This window comes from Chrysochloris asiatica, unplaced genomic scaffold (genome assembly GCF_000296735.1).
Source record: "Chrysochloris asiatica unplaced genomic scaffold, ChrAsi1.0 scaffold00180, whole genome shotgun sequence".
Lineage (NCBI taxonomy): Eukaryota > Metazoa > Chordata > Mammalia > Afrosoricida > Chrysochloridae > Chrysochloris > Chrysochloris asiatica.
This window is the reverse complement of record NW_006408698.1, coordinates 5,583,046-5,600,523: the sequence shown is the minus strand read 5'-3', so window position 1 is coordinate 5,600,523 and position 17,478 is coordinate 5,583,046. Positions and strand designations below refer to the sequence as shown.

Below are 17,478 nucleotides of genomic sequence, written 5' to 3'. Positions count from 1 at the left end.
ATAATCAATGTAATGAAACAAGTTATATGAATTGTTGAATGTGAAACTGATGATGTGCCCTGTAAACTTTCACTCAATCCACAATAAATACCTTATATTAAAAATAAATAAATAAATAAAAGGAAGACATTAGTGACATGTGAGATCCCTACCTAGAGAAACAGCAAAAGCAGAAGCAACAGTGAAGGCAACAACACAGGTGGTGGCATGAAGAGACAGAGCAGCTTCTGGCTCTACACCCATGGACTGAGTAAAGTTGAGTGCCAATGGGCAGGAGACTGGCTTGAAGAATGTTGCCCTTTGGGCATTCACAGACTGGCTACAATTAACTTTGTAACACTAGCCAGAGCAGAACAGAGGTCATGGGACCCAAAGTTGAGAAGCCAAAGACAAGAATGAGGCTTCACAACAAAACATTAAAAAAAAAAAAAGAGTGAGCCTTGCCTGCAGTATGGCAGACAGAGGCTTTCCTGACTGGAGAACTGCTGTGTCCTGAGTTGGTTTTGATCCTGAATTGTACCCTATTCACTTCCCTAATAAACCCCATAATCATGAGTTTTGTTATAAATTCGGTATGGCCACTGCAATGGATTATGGAACCCAGATGTGTCAGAATAGGGTAAAGCTGATTGTAGAGTGGAAGCCTGTCTGACCTCCACTTCATAGGAATTGGCCATGAGCTGATTTTGAGTTTGATTCTCTTTCCCCTTCTGAAACCAGTGGCAGTCAGACATGACTCCCACATGGTCTTAACACCTCATAACACTTGTCCATTTTATAATGTTCATGTAAGAACGATTCAAATACTGTTTGTTTTTTTAAATAAAACATACATTAAAATTCATATAGTAAATGAACAAAAGTAAATACTTATTCTATTGAGAGGAAATCTGCTAGGATGACTAATAGTATTGGTAACATTTTATTTTCAAATCAGGTCAATAGATCTAGTAATTCTATCAAGATTTATTCCTGTATTTCTAGTATATAAGATATGGAATGAGGACATACACGTAACAAAAATTTACTGAGTGTCTGGGTAACGTATTGTCCTTTAAAAAGCAAACCAAACCAATACAAAAACACACAGAAGCAGTAGGAAACTGACAGATTTAAAAGACAGGAAAACAAAGTATTTTCTGTAATTTATTTGGAGCTATGAAAGTTATTGAAGTATAATACTTGCCTCGAACACTTTCCCAACAGCTGAAATTAATTTTTATGCCTGTGCAAGAATCCGGATGGTGGTGAAACATATAAGCTTCACTGATTTTGAATATTCTATTCAAAATATCTCAAAAGAAAAAGAGACTTATTTGTACAGTCAACTATTTGAACTAGGAGAATGACTGAAGCATAAAGGAGAATAAGCAAAAAAGATGTTTTACACGTTACATAAATATGGATTTTTGGTTTTATCCTACAAAATATTCAGTTTTTAAATTGCTGCTGTTGTAAAGTGCTGTCCAGTAAAATTGGGAGCTATTAGTTAATCATATGTGGTGTGTTGCGCTGTAGGATAAGCACTTGACCACAAGGTCAGCGGTTCAAACTTACCAGCTGATCCTCAGAAACCCTATACAGGGTCAATACGGGTCAGCTCTGACTGGACAGCACTTAACAAAAACATTTTACTTATGTAGCTTTTAGAACACAGATGAAATAAATCTCAGAGAAATTAACAAGAAAGACAGTTCTAATTCAGAATTTAGAAATGTTTTCAATAATATCTAACTTCCTGCCAACATAAGTATATTCTTCTTGACTATCTTTAATATCCTCTTTAGGTGAGTAATATACATTACAAATAATATTAATAATTAATACAGTAGCACTGCAAAGAGATTACCCTATTTTTCTTTCAATTAATTTAAGTGAGATCATTTTGTTAAAGGTCTTAATCTATAATATTGATTTCTTTTGTTTATTTCCATTTTTGACATCTTTTGGAGATCTCTGAGAAAGGTTTTTTTGGTCTGTGCATTTTGTTTATGCTAGACATGCCAAATACATCTCCCAAGATGAAATTCTGAGCTCATTTGGAAGTAATCTTTGGTAGCACATGAATCAGAACTCTTATTTTGTTCTCAGCACTACTGGTATTTTATTGCTTCCATCTATAGTCCAATATGCTTTTAGCGCTAAGAACCCTGAGGCCAAACACACAAAGCAGGAAGAAAATGGGAACTTCAGGAGATTACAATTTTTGTCTCTTTTTCAGAGTTCTTCCCTCTCCTGGGAGAGTGAAATCACTTTAAGCTCACTAAAAAACAGGAACATGGTAAGCACAAATGATTGACTGAAGTTGGTGATGTTGATTTAGGAGTCTACAGCTTATAGGTCAGATGTAAAACCCTTAAACCTGCTTGTCAAAGTCGCTTGTCAAATTCCTATGGATTTTTCCAAGCTCTGCTCAAATGTCAGTTTCTCTAAAAGGGGGCTTCTCTGACCAAGTCAGGCAGAGTTAGGCAGTTTCTCCCTTGTATTATTACAGTACCTTCACATATACCAATGTTTGTTGTTGTTAAGTGCCGTCGAGTCGGTTCCGACTCATAGCCACCCTGTACAGGGTTTCCAAAGCTGTAAATCTTTACGGGAGCCTCATCTTTCTCCCGCGGAGCAGCTGATAGTTTCGAACTGCTGTCCCTTAGGTTCGCAGCCTGATTCGTAACCACTACTGCCAGAGCTCCTTATATACCAATGTTGTTGTTGTTGTTAAGTGCCGTCGAGTCGGTTCCGACCCATAGCGACCCTGTACAGGGTTTCCGAGGGTGTAAATCTTTACGGGAGTAGAAAGCCTCATCTTTCTCCCGCGGAGCGGCTGGTAGTTTCGAACCGCTGACCTTAAGGTTCGCAGCCCGATTCGTAACCACTACGCTACCAGAGCTCCAATGGCAGCACTTATAAAATCATAGTGTATTTAATTGTTCTCTCCACTGGTGGTCTTTTTTTTTATCTCAGGTCTAGAATATTATTGAAATCAAGCAGACCCTCAACAATAAAAATAAATTTGTTGCTGTTGGAAAATAGCTAATAATACTCTACTTCTGCCCAGCACAGGTTAAAAGGTATTTTTCCATAGAGTAGTATATTGATTCTAACAGCATCCCAATGAAAAAAAGTATGGCAGGAATAATCCATATTTTAGGGATGAGAAAGCCAATGTCCAAAGAGGTTACATGACCAATCCAAGTTCAAAACAGCTAGCACATTGCACACCTTAGTCTCATGTTAGCAAGTTGATAACAATTTGTAGATAGAAGTAGTGCTATATAAGGCAAAGACGGTTACAGCTGGCCGAGTTACCAGTTTGAAAGCTGGGAAAACTCAATCTTAATTGGCTCTCAAGAAATTAAATGCACCTAAAAACCAGACAAGGAAAAAAATTGGAAACACATTCTTTCCCTAAGTTCCAGCTACATAAGCAGTGAAATCAGTAGAGTGGTTGTTGTTGTTAAGTGCCGTTGGGTCGATTCCGATCCATAGTGACCCTGTATAGATTTTCCAAGGAGCAGCTGGTGAGCTTTAACCACTGACCTTGCAGTCAAATGACTTTGCAATCTGACTCATTAGCCCACAGCACCACACCAGGACTCAAATAAATAAATATCTCCTGATTATGTATGTTTGTAATACACATGACTCCACCATCTCTGAAATTCTAGCCATGGATTTATAGACTTTGAAAGAAGACTAAATTCTTAAAGTTCTTAAACCTCAATTACTTGAACCTCTCTATTAAAAAAAGGACAAGAAAAAAATGAATACCCACACAAAAAAGATAAATCAATTACTTACCAAAAGATAAACACCATTTTTGAGACAGCACCATAGCACAGAATTAGGTCTTCTTAACACTGCTACCTTTACACTTTTAACCAAGTAAGGATTTAGAAGTTGTTAGGATTAAATTGTATCCCCCAAAACTGTGTGTTTAGATCCTAACTATTGAAGATGTAATCCAATTTGCAAATAGGTCTTTCTTTGTTATGTTAATGTGACCTTCTCAGTGTAGGGCTTGCTTGAAACCAATCACTTTCGAGATACAAAAAGAGTGCATTAGGCACAGAAACAAGTCAGGCCAAATTGAGAATACAGATGTGACATAAAAATCACTTAGCAACACTGGGGCTACTGAAGCTGAAGGAAAAGTTAACAGATTAAGAGCCTTCCCCTAGAGCTAGCTAGTCCCCTATCCTTTGTGAGTCCTGGTGTGGCATAGTACGATAACCACGGGACTGGTAACAAAATGGTCAGAGGTTCAAACCCACCAGTTGCTCCTTGGAAACCCTATATACGTTGCTATGAGTTGGAACGAACTTGTTGGCCTTAACCACAACAACAACGAACCTTTGGTGAGAAAATAAATTTCTGTTTTTCAAAATCATCCATTTGTAGAAACAATGTTCTATATCCTGCTTTGGTGAGTAGCATCTGGGATCTTGAAAGCTCATGAGCAGCCAACTAAGATGTAGCTATTGGTCTTTCCATGTACGTACGCAAGTAAGAAGACTGATGAGAACTAAAGAGGCTTAGACTCAATTAGGACTAATACAGAACAGGTGAACATCAGTCTCTATGACTCTGAGACCAGAAGAACTAGATGGTGCCTGGCTGCCACTTCCAATTACTCTGAAAGGGATCACATTAGAAAGTCCTGGATGGAGCAGCAGAGAATATGGAACAAACAACCAAATTTTTTTTTTTTAAAGAACAATACAAAACCAGGTTTACCTTAACTGTCAGAAAGACATTGGTGGAATTTGAGGCTATGGCTCTCAACCACCCTTCAGGTCTGGAAAGAAACTCACGCTTGTGGCCCAATTTTCCACCAAGTTGTGGATAGGTTTGTGGGGGTAGGGGGGAACGGTAACAGCACTAGTAAGGAATTCTCACTAAGGAATGGTCGATCACTCAAAATGAAAAGGACAACATTTACCTAAGGACAAAGTTGAGAAGGGACAGGAAGGTGGGAGAAGCGCAAATAGGAATCACAGGGAGGAAGCAGGATAACTCTTGATGCATGGAAAGGATTGCAATCATTGAGATGAAACAAAGTGTATGATTTGTTGAATGTAAAGCTGATGATCTTGTCTGTAAACATTCACTCAATTCACAATAAAAGTTTTAAAACACCAAACAAAAAACACCCACCTGTGTTATATCTGTTAAAGCAGCACTGAGAAACTGAGGCAGAATTGATATGAACACCCACCTAGTAGCATCAAGTCAGTTCCAACTCATCACGACCTACATGGGGTTTGTTGTTGTTAAGAGTCATTGAGTTGGTTCCAACTCACATGGACCCTGTATAGGGTTTCCAAAGACAGACTGGTGGGTTTGAACCACAAACCTTGTAGTTACTAGACCAGTGCTTATCCAACAGCACCACACTAGGACACCAAATGGGGTTCCCGAGATTGTGAATCTTTATGAGAGCAGAAAGCCTCATCTTTCTCCTGTGAAACAGCTGATGGGTTTTAACAGCCAATCTTGCAGTTAGGAGTCGAGTGGTTATACTGCACAGCCATCAGGACTCCCTTCATAAGACTACAGTTCTTAGCATGGTTTTTAAATAGCTGACTACTATGACACAAAAATTAACTTTGAAATCATGCACACACATACTACTACACAGTGTATGGGGAGAGGATACACGAGGTAGCAGGCAATATTTTAGGACCCAATCCATGTTGTTGTTAAATGCTGTCAAGTCGTTCCAACTCATAGTAACCCTATATAGGGTTTCCTAGAAGTGGCTGGTGAGTTTGAACTGCCAACATTGTGGTTCAAATCGACCTTGTAGTTCAAATCGACATTGCGATCCAGTGCAGAACAAGGTAACTTTGAACAACAATTGTCAATGGTAATTATATTTAATTATTTTTCAATTTCTATTCACCCATAGACACTGATGTTACACGAATAAGCAGTTGAATTTACCCTTTCAAAGCATCAACATTTAAAACGTGGAATCCAAGTATTCATACCATATTTATAGATTGTAGGTTTTGAAGATGGCTTGACCATCTATCTCCATTTACCCTTCTTTCCATTTCTAGGAGAACACAGTCCACTAGTTACTGCACAGCTAAAAATTAAACATTAAAGTGCGAAGACCAAAGACCAAATTCAGCTAATAACACAGCAAAAAAAAAAAAGGGGGGGGGGCAGGGGGAAGTTAATATTAAGAAAGTTTTTGGTTTCACTTCAATTACTAAAGCTGTTTGTTTAACTGTGGGGATGTGCTGAGGGTTATATGCCCCAGGTTAGTAGATGAAAGCAAGCTGCTTTCCACAAACATAGCTGCATTTCAAAAACTGCAATTCACACCAAAATCGAATGATTTCATGGGGCAGCACCACTGAGGGCAGCTGATTTAACAAATAACTACTATGGGATCAGAAACATTCCGAAAATTGCAACTAATTGGTTTGTTAATTGATCTTCCCTGCTGAGGGTAATTGCTAGAGTTCCTTCTTTGAAATATATGGACCTTTACCTGTGTGATATCACCTATTTGCATATCTTTTTGTTACTATCATAATCAGAGGTTGTACTCCTCCTTCTATTCATTCCCTGGATGCAGAGCTCATTTTCATAGCAGTTTTACAGCAAGACCTATTTTTCCCTTTAGGATAACTTGTAATCTGATTGCCCACCTCCAATTAAAGCTGATATTTACTGTTAGCCCCAAGAGCTACAGTTTAAAACAAGAGCTGAAATATGAAAAGAAACTTTAGGTATTCAAGGTCGATTACATAGTTCAATTCAAAACCATTTTGTCATTTATTCATTTATTGTTCATAAACCAATCACAGCACTTTAACATATCAAATGAAAGGTGACTTTGAATATTTTTTAGGGTAGGTGAAATTCAAATACTATGCTCTGTAAGAATAAGGGTTGTTTAAGTACCAAATCATTCATTTTTCTATAAAATTTCAGTAGAATACATCTCATGCATACATAAAGCTGATGATAATTCACTTAGGTCCCCATTATATGATAAGCCAGTTAACAATTTTTATCCATGTGACAGGTATATAATAATATCTGTCATTTCCTGTTATAGGATTATAACATGAAATCAATACACTCAATAGGTACACAAAATGCCAAAGGAGACGTTATTGGAAAATAAACACAATAGGCTTTGTAATGATTTGAGAGGTATTACTCACCAAAAACAAAGTTCGGAAGTTGCTGAGATCACCAAAAAATTCTTCTATATCCACTGTCTTAGAGTCGAAAATGAAATATTCTCCGAGATTCTCATACAGTTTCATCATGTTGTTGTACATGGTGAACAATTTGTCACACTGGTCTCTGGCACTCTTGGTAAAGCTGTAACTTTGTGTTAAGGAACAAGATTCAATAAGATCTCAAAGGCAATCATTAGATATTAAGATAAAATGACACCATCATTTCTGTAAATATTTGTAAGAGTCATATTGGTTAGTAAGTTTTGAATATCTACACATTCAACAAAACCATTTAATGTAGACAGAAAGTATCTAGAATATGTTTGTTAAATGAAAGCACTTAAATAGCAAAAACAATGGCATCATAACATTATGATCAAGATATCACACAAACAAATACCAAAAAAACTTAGTATACAAAGCTCTTTATTGAATACACAAATTCTACATGCAGACAGAAACAACCAACTGATTCCAACTCACGGTGATCCCAGGTTAGTCAGGCTAGAACTGCACTCCACAGTTCTTTCAATGACTTTGGAAATAGGTCACCAATGATCTTTGGCAATAGGTCACCAGGTCTTTCTTCTGAAACATGTCTGGGTAGGTTTGAACTGCTAAACTTTTGCTTAGTAGCCCAATGCTTAATTGTTTGTGCCAACCAAGGATCTAGATATACAGAGAGCCTGTAGGGAGTAGTCTCTGGGGAGTACAAACAGTTAATTGCTTGACTGCTAACTGAATGGTTGGAAGATTGACTCTACCCAGAGGTACTGAATAAAGGCCTAGTGATCTATTCTCAAAATATAGCAGCCTCTAAAAACTCTTAAGGAGCACAGTTCTACTCTGACAAACAGAACATCACCATGAGTCAGAATGGACTCAATGGAAACTGTTTTTCTTTCTGGTTTCATTTTCAATGATAAATTCTACATATTGGTTTTGTGAGTCCTGGTGGGTTAACACACTGGACTGCAACGTCAGTTAGAACTGCACACCTTATACAGGGTTGCTGTGAGTCGGAACCAATTTAATGGCACTGAACAACAACAAGCAAAAACAGTATATGTGTTTGTTAGTTGTGTGCCCCTAAGTCGGTTTTGACTCATAGTGACCCTGTATATGATTTTCATGGCTGTAAATCTTTCTGGGAGCAGAAAGCCTAAACTTTCTCCTGCAGAGTTACTAACAGATTCCAATTACTGACCTTGTGGTTAGCAGCCTAGCTCATACTCCAATACACTACCAGGGATCCTTATATGTATGTGTTTAAATGTATGCATGTGGAGAAGTAGGATCGGGAGAGAAAAAAGAAAGAAGAAAGAAGGGGAAGGAGGAGAGAAAGGGATAGATAGAGGGAAGAAAGTGAAGATATAAATTTCCTATAGCTCTAGAGTTTTAATCATGCAATGGGCTTCTTAAACCATAGATTGCTGTGCCTTCAGTCAAGGAACCTGAGAATGGTCATCATCTCAGGTGATGACCATGCTGCTGGTCTAGGGAACTCATTTGGAATAGTACTGCTTTAGAAAATTAAGTAGAGGCTATTATCACAAAAAATAAATTAGGTAGCTGTTTTAGAATTTATAACAAATGAGTAATGATGATAATATGAATCATAACCACCATGTATCTGTCAGGGTTCTCCAGAGAAATAGAGCCAAGAGAGATTTATCTTAAAGGAGCTGGCTCCTCGCACAAATCTGGGGACAGGCAAGTTGAAGTTTCTAGGGCAGTATAGCAGGCTGAAAACAAGGCAAAATATTACTGCAGTGATTTAATTATTTCCAGATTTATAAATTTATTTGATAAACAGCTGTTAGTTGTCATCGTCATTGCCTGTAGGTTTTTTAATATGGTGACAGGCACATAGGTCACCCATATATAGAGCTTATTTGGTGAATCTTCATTTTCACTATATTTTCTGGTTTCCCTATTCCTAAATGTCTACTGGGAGTTTGGGTGTGGTGCTGTGGGTTAATGTTCTGGAGTGCAAGGTCAGTTTGAACTGTAAGGTCAGTGGTTCAAGCTCACCAGCCGCTCCTTGGAAACCCTATATATACAGGGTCGCTAAGAGTTGGAACTGACTCAACAGCACTTAACAACAACAACAAATGCCTTCCCATCTTTGGTTTTGGACAAATATTGTCCTTTTTGTCTTAAATAATTGATTGTCCTAAGGAACATACCCTTCTTGGATTTTACTGTTTATTTTATAGTGTCAGCAACAATGGGCTCAAATATAATAACTTTGTGAGGATGGGACAGAACCAGGAAGTGTTTTGTTCTGCTGTGTATGTTGTTGTTGTTAGGTGCTATTGGGTTGGTACCGACTCAGAGCGACCCTATGCACAACAAAATGAAACACTGCCCGGTACTGGGCTACTCTCACAATCATTGCCACGCTTGAGCCCATTGATGCTGCCACTTTGCCAGTCTATCTTGCTGGGGGTCTTCCTCTTTTTCTCTGACCCTCGACTTTACCAAACATGATATCAGTCTCCAGTGAAGGATCTCTCTGGACAATATGTCCAACCATATTGAAGAGAGAGGAGCACAAGTGGAATGCGGGACCTTATCCAGAGAAGAAGGGACACAAGAGATGGAGGCAGAGAATGGGGACATGGAGAGAGGGAGCAGCTGAGGACTTCAGATTCATGGAAAGAGAGGGACTGAGAGTTGGCAGTCAGAGGGCTGATTTGCAGAATGTGCACTTTGCTGGTATAAATTATTATATATGCTTGCTTGTTTAGAAAAAAGAAAAAGAAAAAAAAAAGAACTAAAATGAATAGAGAGAAATACTGTTAACTGATGGTACATGGACGGGATTATAATCATTGTAATGAAGCAAAGTATATGATATGTTGAATGTAAAACTGATGATCTGCCCTGTAAACTTTCACTCAATTCACAATAAAAAACTTAAGGAAAAAAAAAAAAAAAAAATAGTGGTATCCAGGCACCATCTACTTCTTCTGGTCTCGTCTCAGGTTAGAAGAGGCTATAGTTTATGTAGAAAATTACTACATGAACTAATTGCTGCCAGGTGGTAAAAGCATACAAAAGTTGCTTCTTAGATGACTGTTCAAAAGCTTTTAAGACACCATATGCTATTCACCAGACTAGGATATAGAACATTATATTTGTGAACTGTGTTTTGCCAGTTGACCTTGATATCTGCTGAAACTAGGATCCTTAGCCTTCAAGTCTAATAGTTCAGGCCAGTTGTCTAAGTAGTAAATATAACTACTATGCCCCATATGTGCTCTATTATGTATAACAACACTCAAAAAATGGTTGTGAGAAAATGAAATGAAAGGCTAATGGAATATTTCCACAAGATTTTGAAATACTTATCAAATATGAATACACCTGTAGCATATACAAATTTGTGTGTAGAAATATCCATAGCCATGCCTATACATGTATGTGGTTATACTGTATACTGGAGTCTAGAGGCAGAATTTCTTTTTCTGAAAAATCTCAAAATTTGCACTTAAGACCTTTTAAGCCTACTCACATTATAGAATGTAATTTCTTCCCTTTAAAATCAACCAATTATAGATGTTAATCTCAAATATGGAGTCCTGGTACGACACTGTAGAATAACCTTTGGACTGTGGCACTGTGAGTGTTAATGCCCTGGAGTGCAAAGTTGTTTTGAACTGCAAGGTTGCAGGTTCAAGCTCACAGCCGCTCCTCGGAAACCCTATACAAGGTGGCTATGGGTCAGAACCGACTCAACGGTACTTAAAAACAACTAACCACAAGGTTGGTGGCTCAAACCCACCAGCCCTTCCTCAGAAACCCTATAGGGGTTTGCTATGAGTCAGAAAGGATTCAATGGCACATAACTACAACCTCATCTACAAAATACCTCCACAACACCACCTACATTAGTGTTTGACCAAATAACTGCTATTTGATCAAATACTAAAGAGGCTTCTGATGGAGTGATGTGTCCTGTGGACATTTATTGGTGGTGGTGGTGGTGGTGGTTATGTGCCATGGAGTCGGTTCCGACTCATATGGACCCTGTACAGGGTTTCTAAGAATGTAAATCTTTACGGGAGCAGAAAGCCTCATCTTTCTCCCGCGGAACAGCTGGTAGTTTCGAACTGCTGACCATGAAATTAGCAGCCCGATTCGTAACCCCTATGCTACCAGAGCTCCTTGTGGACATATATTAGGAGCCCTAAAAGAGTTTTGTTAAGGAGCTACCAGCCGCTCCGCGGGAGAAAGATGAGGCTTTCTACTCCCGTAAGGATTTACACCCTCGGAAACCCTGTACAGGGTCGCTATGAGTTGGAACTGACTCAACGGCACTTAACAACAACAACAACAAAAGAGTTTTGTTACATTGCCCAGGCAGAGAGAGGCCTACCTGTGGGCAGGGAAGAGGAAAGGCTATCCTGACTGGAAGAACTGTGCCCTGAACATTTCTGATCCTAAATTGTAACCTGGTGTAGCAATGTACTTTAAGGACTGGACTGCTAATCACAAGATCAGAGATTCAAACCTACCAGCTGCTCCTTGGAAACCCTATTCAAGGTTGCTATAAGTCAGAACTAACTTGACTGCACTTACCAAAAGCAGTGGTATCTGAAAATCTTCATGTGGCACTTGTAGGATAAACACTGGACTTCTAACCAAAAGGTTAGGGTTCATACTAGCCAGAAGCTCCTTGGAAACCCTATTGTTGTTGTTGTTGTTAAGTGTCATCAAGTTGGTTCAGATTTGTTGCGGCCCTGCATAGAGTTTCTGATAAAGCTGCTGGTGGATTTGAACCACCAACCTTGCAGTTCAAACTGACCTTGCTGTCCAGCGCATTATCCTGCAGTACCACACCAGGACTCCTAAAAAGCCTATACAGCATTGCTGTGAGTCAGAATTGATTCCACAACACTTCATAACAGCAACAATAATGGTATCTGGTGTGGAGCTATAGGATAAACACAAGATTGCTAAATACAAAGCCAGTGGTTCACATCCACCAGCCTCTCCTGGGAAACCCTATACAAGATCACTATGAGTTGGAACAGACTCAATGGCACTTAACAACATAATAAAGTTATCTCATATATATATATATATTTTTTTTAATTTACAAAACAAACTCATCTGCCACCCCCATTGTAGATGATATACATAAAGACAACTTAGAATCAGAAGCATAAATAAACCAACTAAAATTTTCAAAAACTCAAGGTGCAAAGGGGCTTCAAAAAGTTAGTGGGAAAATGCTATTATCTTTAATTCTATCTACTTATGAAATTTTTGAAGTCCCCTCATGAACATTTTGAAGCATTTCTTTCTCATCTTTCTTATACAGCTAATGATTTTTGAATGTTAATTGCCAAGACTGCTTCAGAGAATGATAACCTGGTTAACCCTAAATATCAAACTGGTTAATTAATAAGATAAACAAAATCTAGATTTTAAACCTGGAGGAGATAAGTCCATGAAAACTGCAAAAATGATCAAAGAGTAAAATTTCTGTAGTTAGAAAAGCACCCAACTTGGAATTTTAATAGAACTGTAACAGCAGAATTTGGAGCACACTCTTTTAAGATCTAATGCTGGTAGTGGTTACTGCAGTGGAATTGATTCCAACTCACAGTGATCCTGCATAGGGTTTCAGAAGCTGTGAATCTTTACAGGAGCAGAAAGTCTCATCTTTCTCCAGTAGAGCGGCTGCTAGATGACATCCCTCGTTCCAGGGACTCTTACCTCTGGAAGTTCTCTGTCAATGTATGCTTGCAGCCGTTTCTGTATTACCTTTAGTAAAACTTTACTCACATGGGATATCAATGAGATTGTCAGAAGATTCCCGCATTCTTTTGGGTCACCTCTCTTTGGAATGGGCACAAATAAGGATCTCTTCCAATTAGTTAGACAGACAGTTGTCTTCCAAATTTCTTGGCAGAGATGAGTGAGTGCCTCCTGTACCGCCTCACTTTCTGGAAAGATTTCAATTTTTATTCCATCAATTCTCAGCGCCTTGTTCTTTGCCAATTCCTTCAATGCACCTTGGGCTTCTTCCTTCAGTATCATTGGCTCTTGATCATATGCTACCACTTGAAATGGCTGAACATTAACCATTCCCTTTGGTACAGTGACTCTGTGTATTCCTTCCCTCTTTTTTTGATGCTTTCTGTATCATTCAATAATTTACCCAGAGAATTCTTCAATAACAAAAAGTTGCGACTTGAATTTTATCTTCAGTTCCCCCAGCTTGAGAAATGCTGAGCTTTGGTTTTCTGACTCCAGATCTTTGCACAATTTGTTGTAATATTTGAATTTGTCTTCTCCAGCTGACCTTTGGAATTTTCTGTTGAGCTCTTGTACCTCCTCATTTCTTCCATTTGCTTTAGTATCTCTACGCTGGAGAGCAAGTTTCAGTGTCTCTTCTAACATCCAATTTGATCTTTTCCTTCCTTCTTGTCTTCTTAATGACTTTTTGTTTTCTTCATTTATGATGTTTTTGATGTCATCCCACAACTCTTCTGGTCTTCTGTCTTTAGTGTTCAATGCATCAAATCTGTTATTCAGATGATCTCTAAATTCAGGTGGGATATATTCAAGGTCATATTTTGGCTCTCCTGGACTTGTTTTCATTTTCTTCAGCTTCAGTTTGAATTTGCATATGAGCAATTGATGGTCTGTTCCACAATCTGCCCCTGGCCTTGTTTTGATTGATGATATAGAGCTTTTTCTTCTTGTCTTTCCGCAGATGTAGTCACTTTGATTTCTGTGTATTCTAGGTGGTGAGGTACATGTGTATCTCTAAGGAAGGTATTTGAAATGAACAAATCGTTGATTTTGGAGAATTCTATCATGTGATCTCCAGCATCATTTCTAACACCAAGGCCATATTTTCCAACTATTGATCCTTCTTCTTTATTCCCAATCTTTGCATTCCAGTCACCAGTAATGATCAATACATCTTGATGGCATATTTGATCAATTTCAGATTGAAGAAGTTGGTAGAATTCTTCTATTTCATCCTTACTGGCTTTAGTGGTTGGTACGTAAATTTGAATAATAGTGGTATTAACTAGGCTTCCCTGTTGTTGTTAGATGCCATTGAGTTGGTACTGACTCATAGTGATCCAATGCACAACAGAAGGAACACTGCCCAATCCTGGGCCAACCTCACAATTGTTGCCATACTTGAACCCACTGATGCTGCCACTTTGTCAATCCATCTCGCTGGGGGTCTTTTTTTCTCTGACCCTCCACCTTACCAAACGTGATATCCTTCTTCAGAGACTGGTATTTCCTGACGAAGTTTGGCAATTCCTGGCTTCCAAGGAACAAGGAGCACTCTGGCTGCACTTCTTCCCTTTAGGTGTATGGCTATTATCCTATCACAGACAGGGTTGCACCTCATGACTGATCTGGATATGTTCTTTTTGACAATGAATGCAACACCATTCCTCTTCAATTTGTCATTCCCAGTATAGTAAGCCATGTGGTTGTCAGATTCAAAATGGCCAATACAGTCCATTTCAGCTCACTAATGCCTAAGAATAGATGTTTATGCGGTGCATTTCATTTCTGACAATTTTCAATTTTTCTGGATTCACACTTCATGCATTCCATGTTCTGATTATTAATGGATGTTTTCAGCTGTTTCTCTTCATTTCGAGTTGTGCCCCATCAGCAAATGAAGGTCCCAAAGGCTTTACTGCCAAAGGCTTCACTCCATTTGTGTCATCAATGTCAACCTTACTTTGAGGAGGCAGTTCTTCCCCAGTTGCATTTTGAGTGCCTTCCAACCTGAGGGGCTTATTTTTCTGGCACTATATCTGATAGTGTTTCTCTGCTATTCATAAGGTTTTCAGTGACTAAAGATTCCGAAGTAGTTCATCACTCCTTCTTCCTAGTCTGTCTTTGTCTGGAAGCTTATCTGAAACCTGTCCACCTTGGGTGACCCTGCTGGTATTTAAAATACCCGTGGCATAGCTTCCTGAATCATAGCAACTCAAAAGTCACCACAGTATGACAAAAATTGTGCCGTGAAATCCTTGATTTCATAAGGTTATCTGAACATTTTGGTATATTTCATTATAACTTAGGGCCAAATTTAGGAGTCCTGGTGTGATGCTGTAAGATAAGTACTAGACCACAAGGTCGGTTTGAACCACAAGGCTGGTGGTTCAAAACTACCAGCTGCTCTTCAGAAATCCTATACAGGGTGGCCATGAGTCTCCACGGAACTTAACAATAACACAACAACAGGGCAAATTTATTTTCCAGAAGAATACAAGGGACATCAGTGGTGAAATCAGACCATTTCAGGGAAAATTACACTGCAGCTGACACTTAACTTAAACAATGTGATGAGATGCCCCCACCTATATTCTATTTACATTACTTAAGTATTAACATTTACATTAGCATCACAACAACTTCTTCCTCTATTAACAACTGAAATGAAATCTTCTAAACCTCAAGTCCATTTGTATGTCAACACACCTGAAAGAATTCCTGCATTTTTTACATACCCTGTTTTTTTTAAAAAACCAAATAAAAGGATATGTCATAGTTTGTAGACATTCTAATTTTACCTTTGAGACTATCAATATAAATTTTTGTATTTTAAAGGAAATGTAAAACATCCTAAGTGCTATAGAAATAAGACAATAACTCTTGATTTTTAAACACAGAATGAAAGTGAGATTTTTGTTTTCTAGCTTCTTTCCTAAATAGAACAGACTGATGCCAGAGTCTTGCTAGGCAGAAACACTTTCAAAAGGTCACTTACTTGTAGTTCATTTGCAATACAAACTACCAAACTGTTTGTATATTTCACAAAGCTCAACATCTGCACAATACTGAGAAAGCCAATGATAACAAAAAAAGCAAAAACTGTGTTGCTCATTTGCCCATTTATCATATCACAATTTTTCACCAGCTAAAAAAATGTCTTTTTTAGCAATACACACAATTCCCTAAATTTGTACTCATAGAACAAAAACGGAATTCAAAAATTCTGTCTGTGTACCAAAATGAAAAAATTTGAAAAATTCCAGGAACAATTTATCTTAGAAATAACAAATTGAAAGCAACCCAATCTCCAAGTCCTTCGCTTATCTTCAAAGTTGTAAAAGGGATGGATGGCATGAGTCAGCACTGTAATATTTCACAGCTGCAAACATATCACCAACTCCTACTTGGGACTGCAGGTAAAAACGAACTGGACAACATCTGGCCTTTTAAGCCTTCAGTTTCATTTAGAAAACTTTCTTTTACTTAAATTTTTTTGCATATACGCAACCACTAAATACAAGGTAATGGTTGATAAGCATTCTGATTGATAAAATGACCATTAATACCTTATCTAGAATTTCAACAAGCATATAATCTAATATTACCAATACTTACTTAAAATTTTTTGCATATAGGCAACCACTAAATACAAGGTAATGGTTGATAAGCATTCTGATTGATACAATGACCATTAATACCTTATCTATACTTTTCAACAAGCATATAATCTAAAATCACTAATACTTCTGTCACCATTAACATGCATCTGTATAGGGCTTTATGGTTTACAATATGCTTTTCCCAGCATTATATTCCATGGACATTACTGACAATAAAAATGACCTTCATATTGCTAAATGCAATCATTATTTACATCTTTTGTCCTATGAATGCTTCAGCAACATCCAAAACATTTAGGCTTGTCTCTTAAGTTTCTGACATGCTCTCATGTTTTGAAAGTTGGCGTTTTCTTTCTCTTTACTTCCTGAGAGTTTGATCCTGAGCTCTTTGCCTAGTTTACCTCAGCCATTCTCATGGCACTAAATACTATTTATGTGGAGATGAATGGAGTCCAGTGGAGCAGTGGGTTAAGAGTTGGGCAGCTAACAAAAGGTCTGCCATTTGAATCCATCAGCAACTCCTCAGGAGATGGATGTGGCAGTCAGCTTCCAAATAGATTTGTTGTTGTTAACTGCCATTGAGTTGGTTCTGACTCATAGCAACCCTGTACAGGGTTTCCAAGGAGCAGGTGGTGGTTAGCAGTCCAATGCTTATCCTTACAGAGTCCTAAATAGATTATCAGGGTTCCTATATAGATTGTTGTTGCTGTTGTTAAGTACTGTGGAGTAAGGGTTCTGACTCATATTGACCCTGGCACAAGTTTTCCGAGGCTGTAAATCTTTATGGGAGCACAACGCCTCATCTTTGTCCCGCAGAACCACTGGTAGTTTCAAACTGCTGATCTTGAGGTCAGTAGCCTGACTCCTAACCACTATGC

At 38.2% G+C, this 17,478-nt stretch overlaps 1 protein-coding gene across 1 annotated transcript in view; it reads right to left on the bottom strand.

Moving 5' to 3' along the window:
- DIAPH2 (diaphanous-related formin 2) overlaps window positions 1–17,478 on the bottom strand; it is a 1,391,152-nt gene that overhangs the window by 344,267 nt on the left and 1,029,407 nt on the right. The window contains exon 24 of the mRNA XM_006872015.1: window positions 7,185–7,349. Coding sequence (XP_006872077.1) covers window positions 7,185–7,349 — 165 coding nt within the window. The remainder of the gene's footprint in view (window positions 1–7,184; window positions 7,350–17,478) is intronic.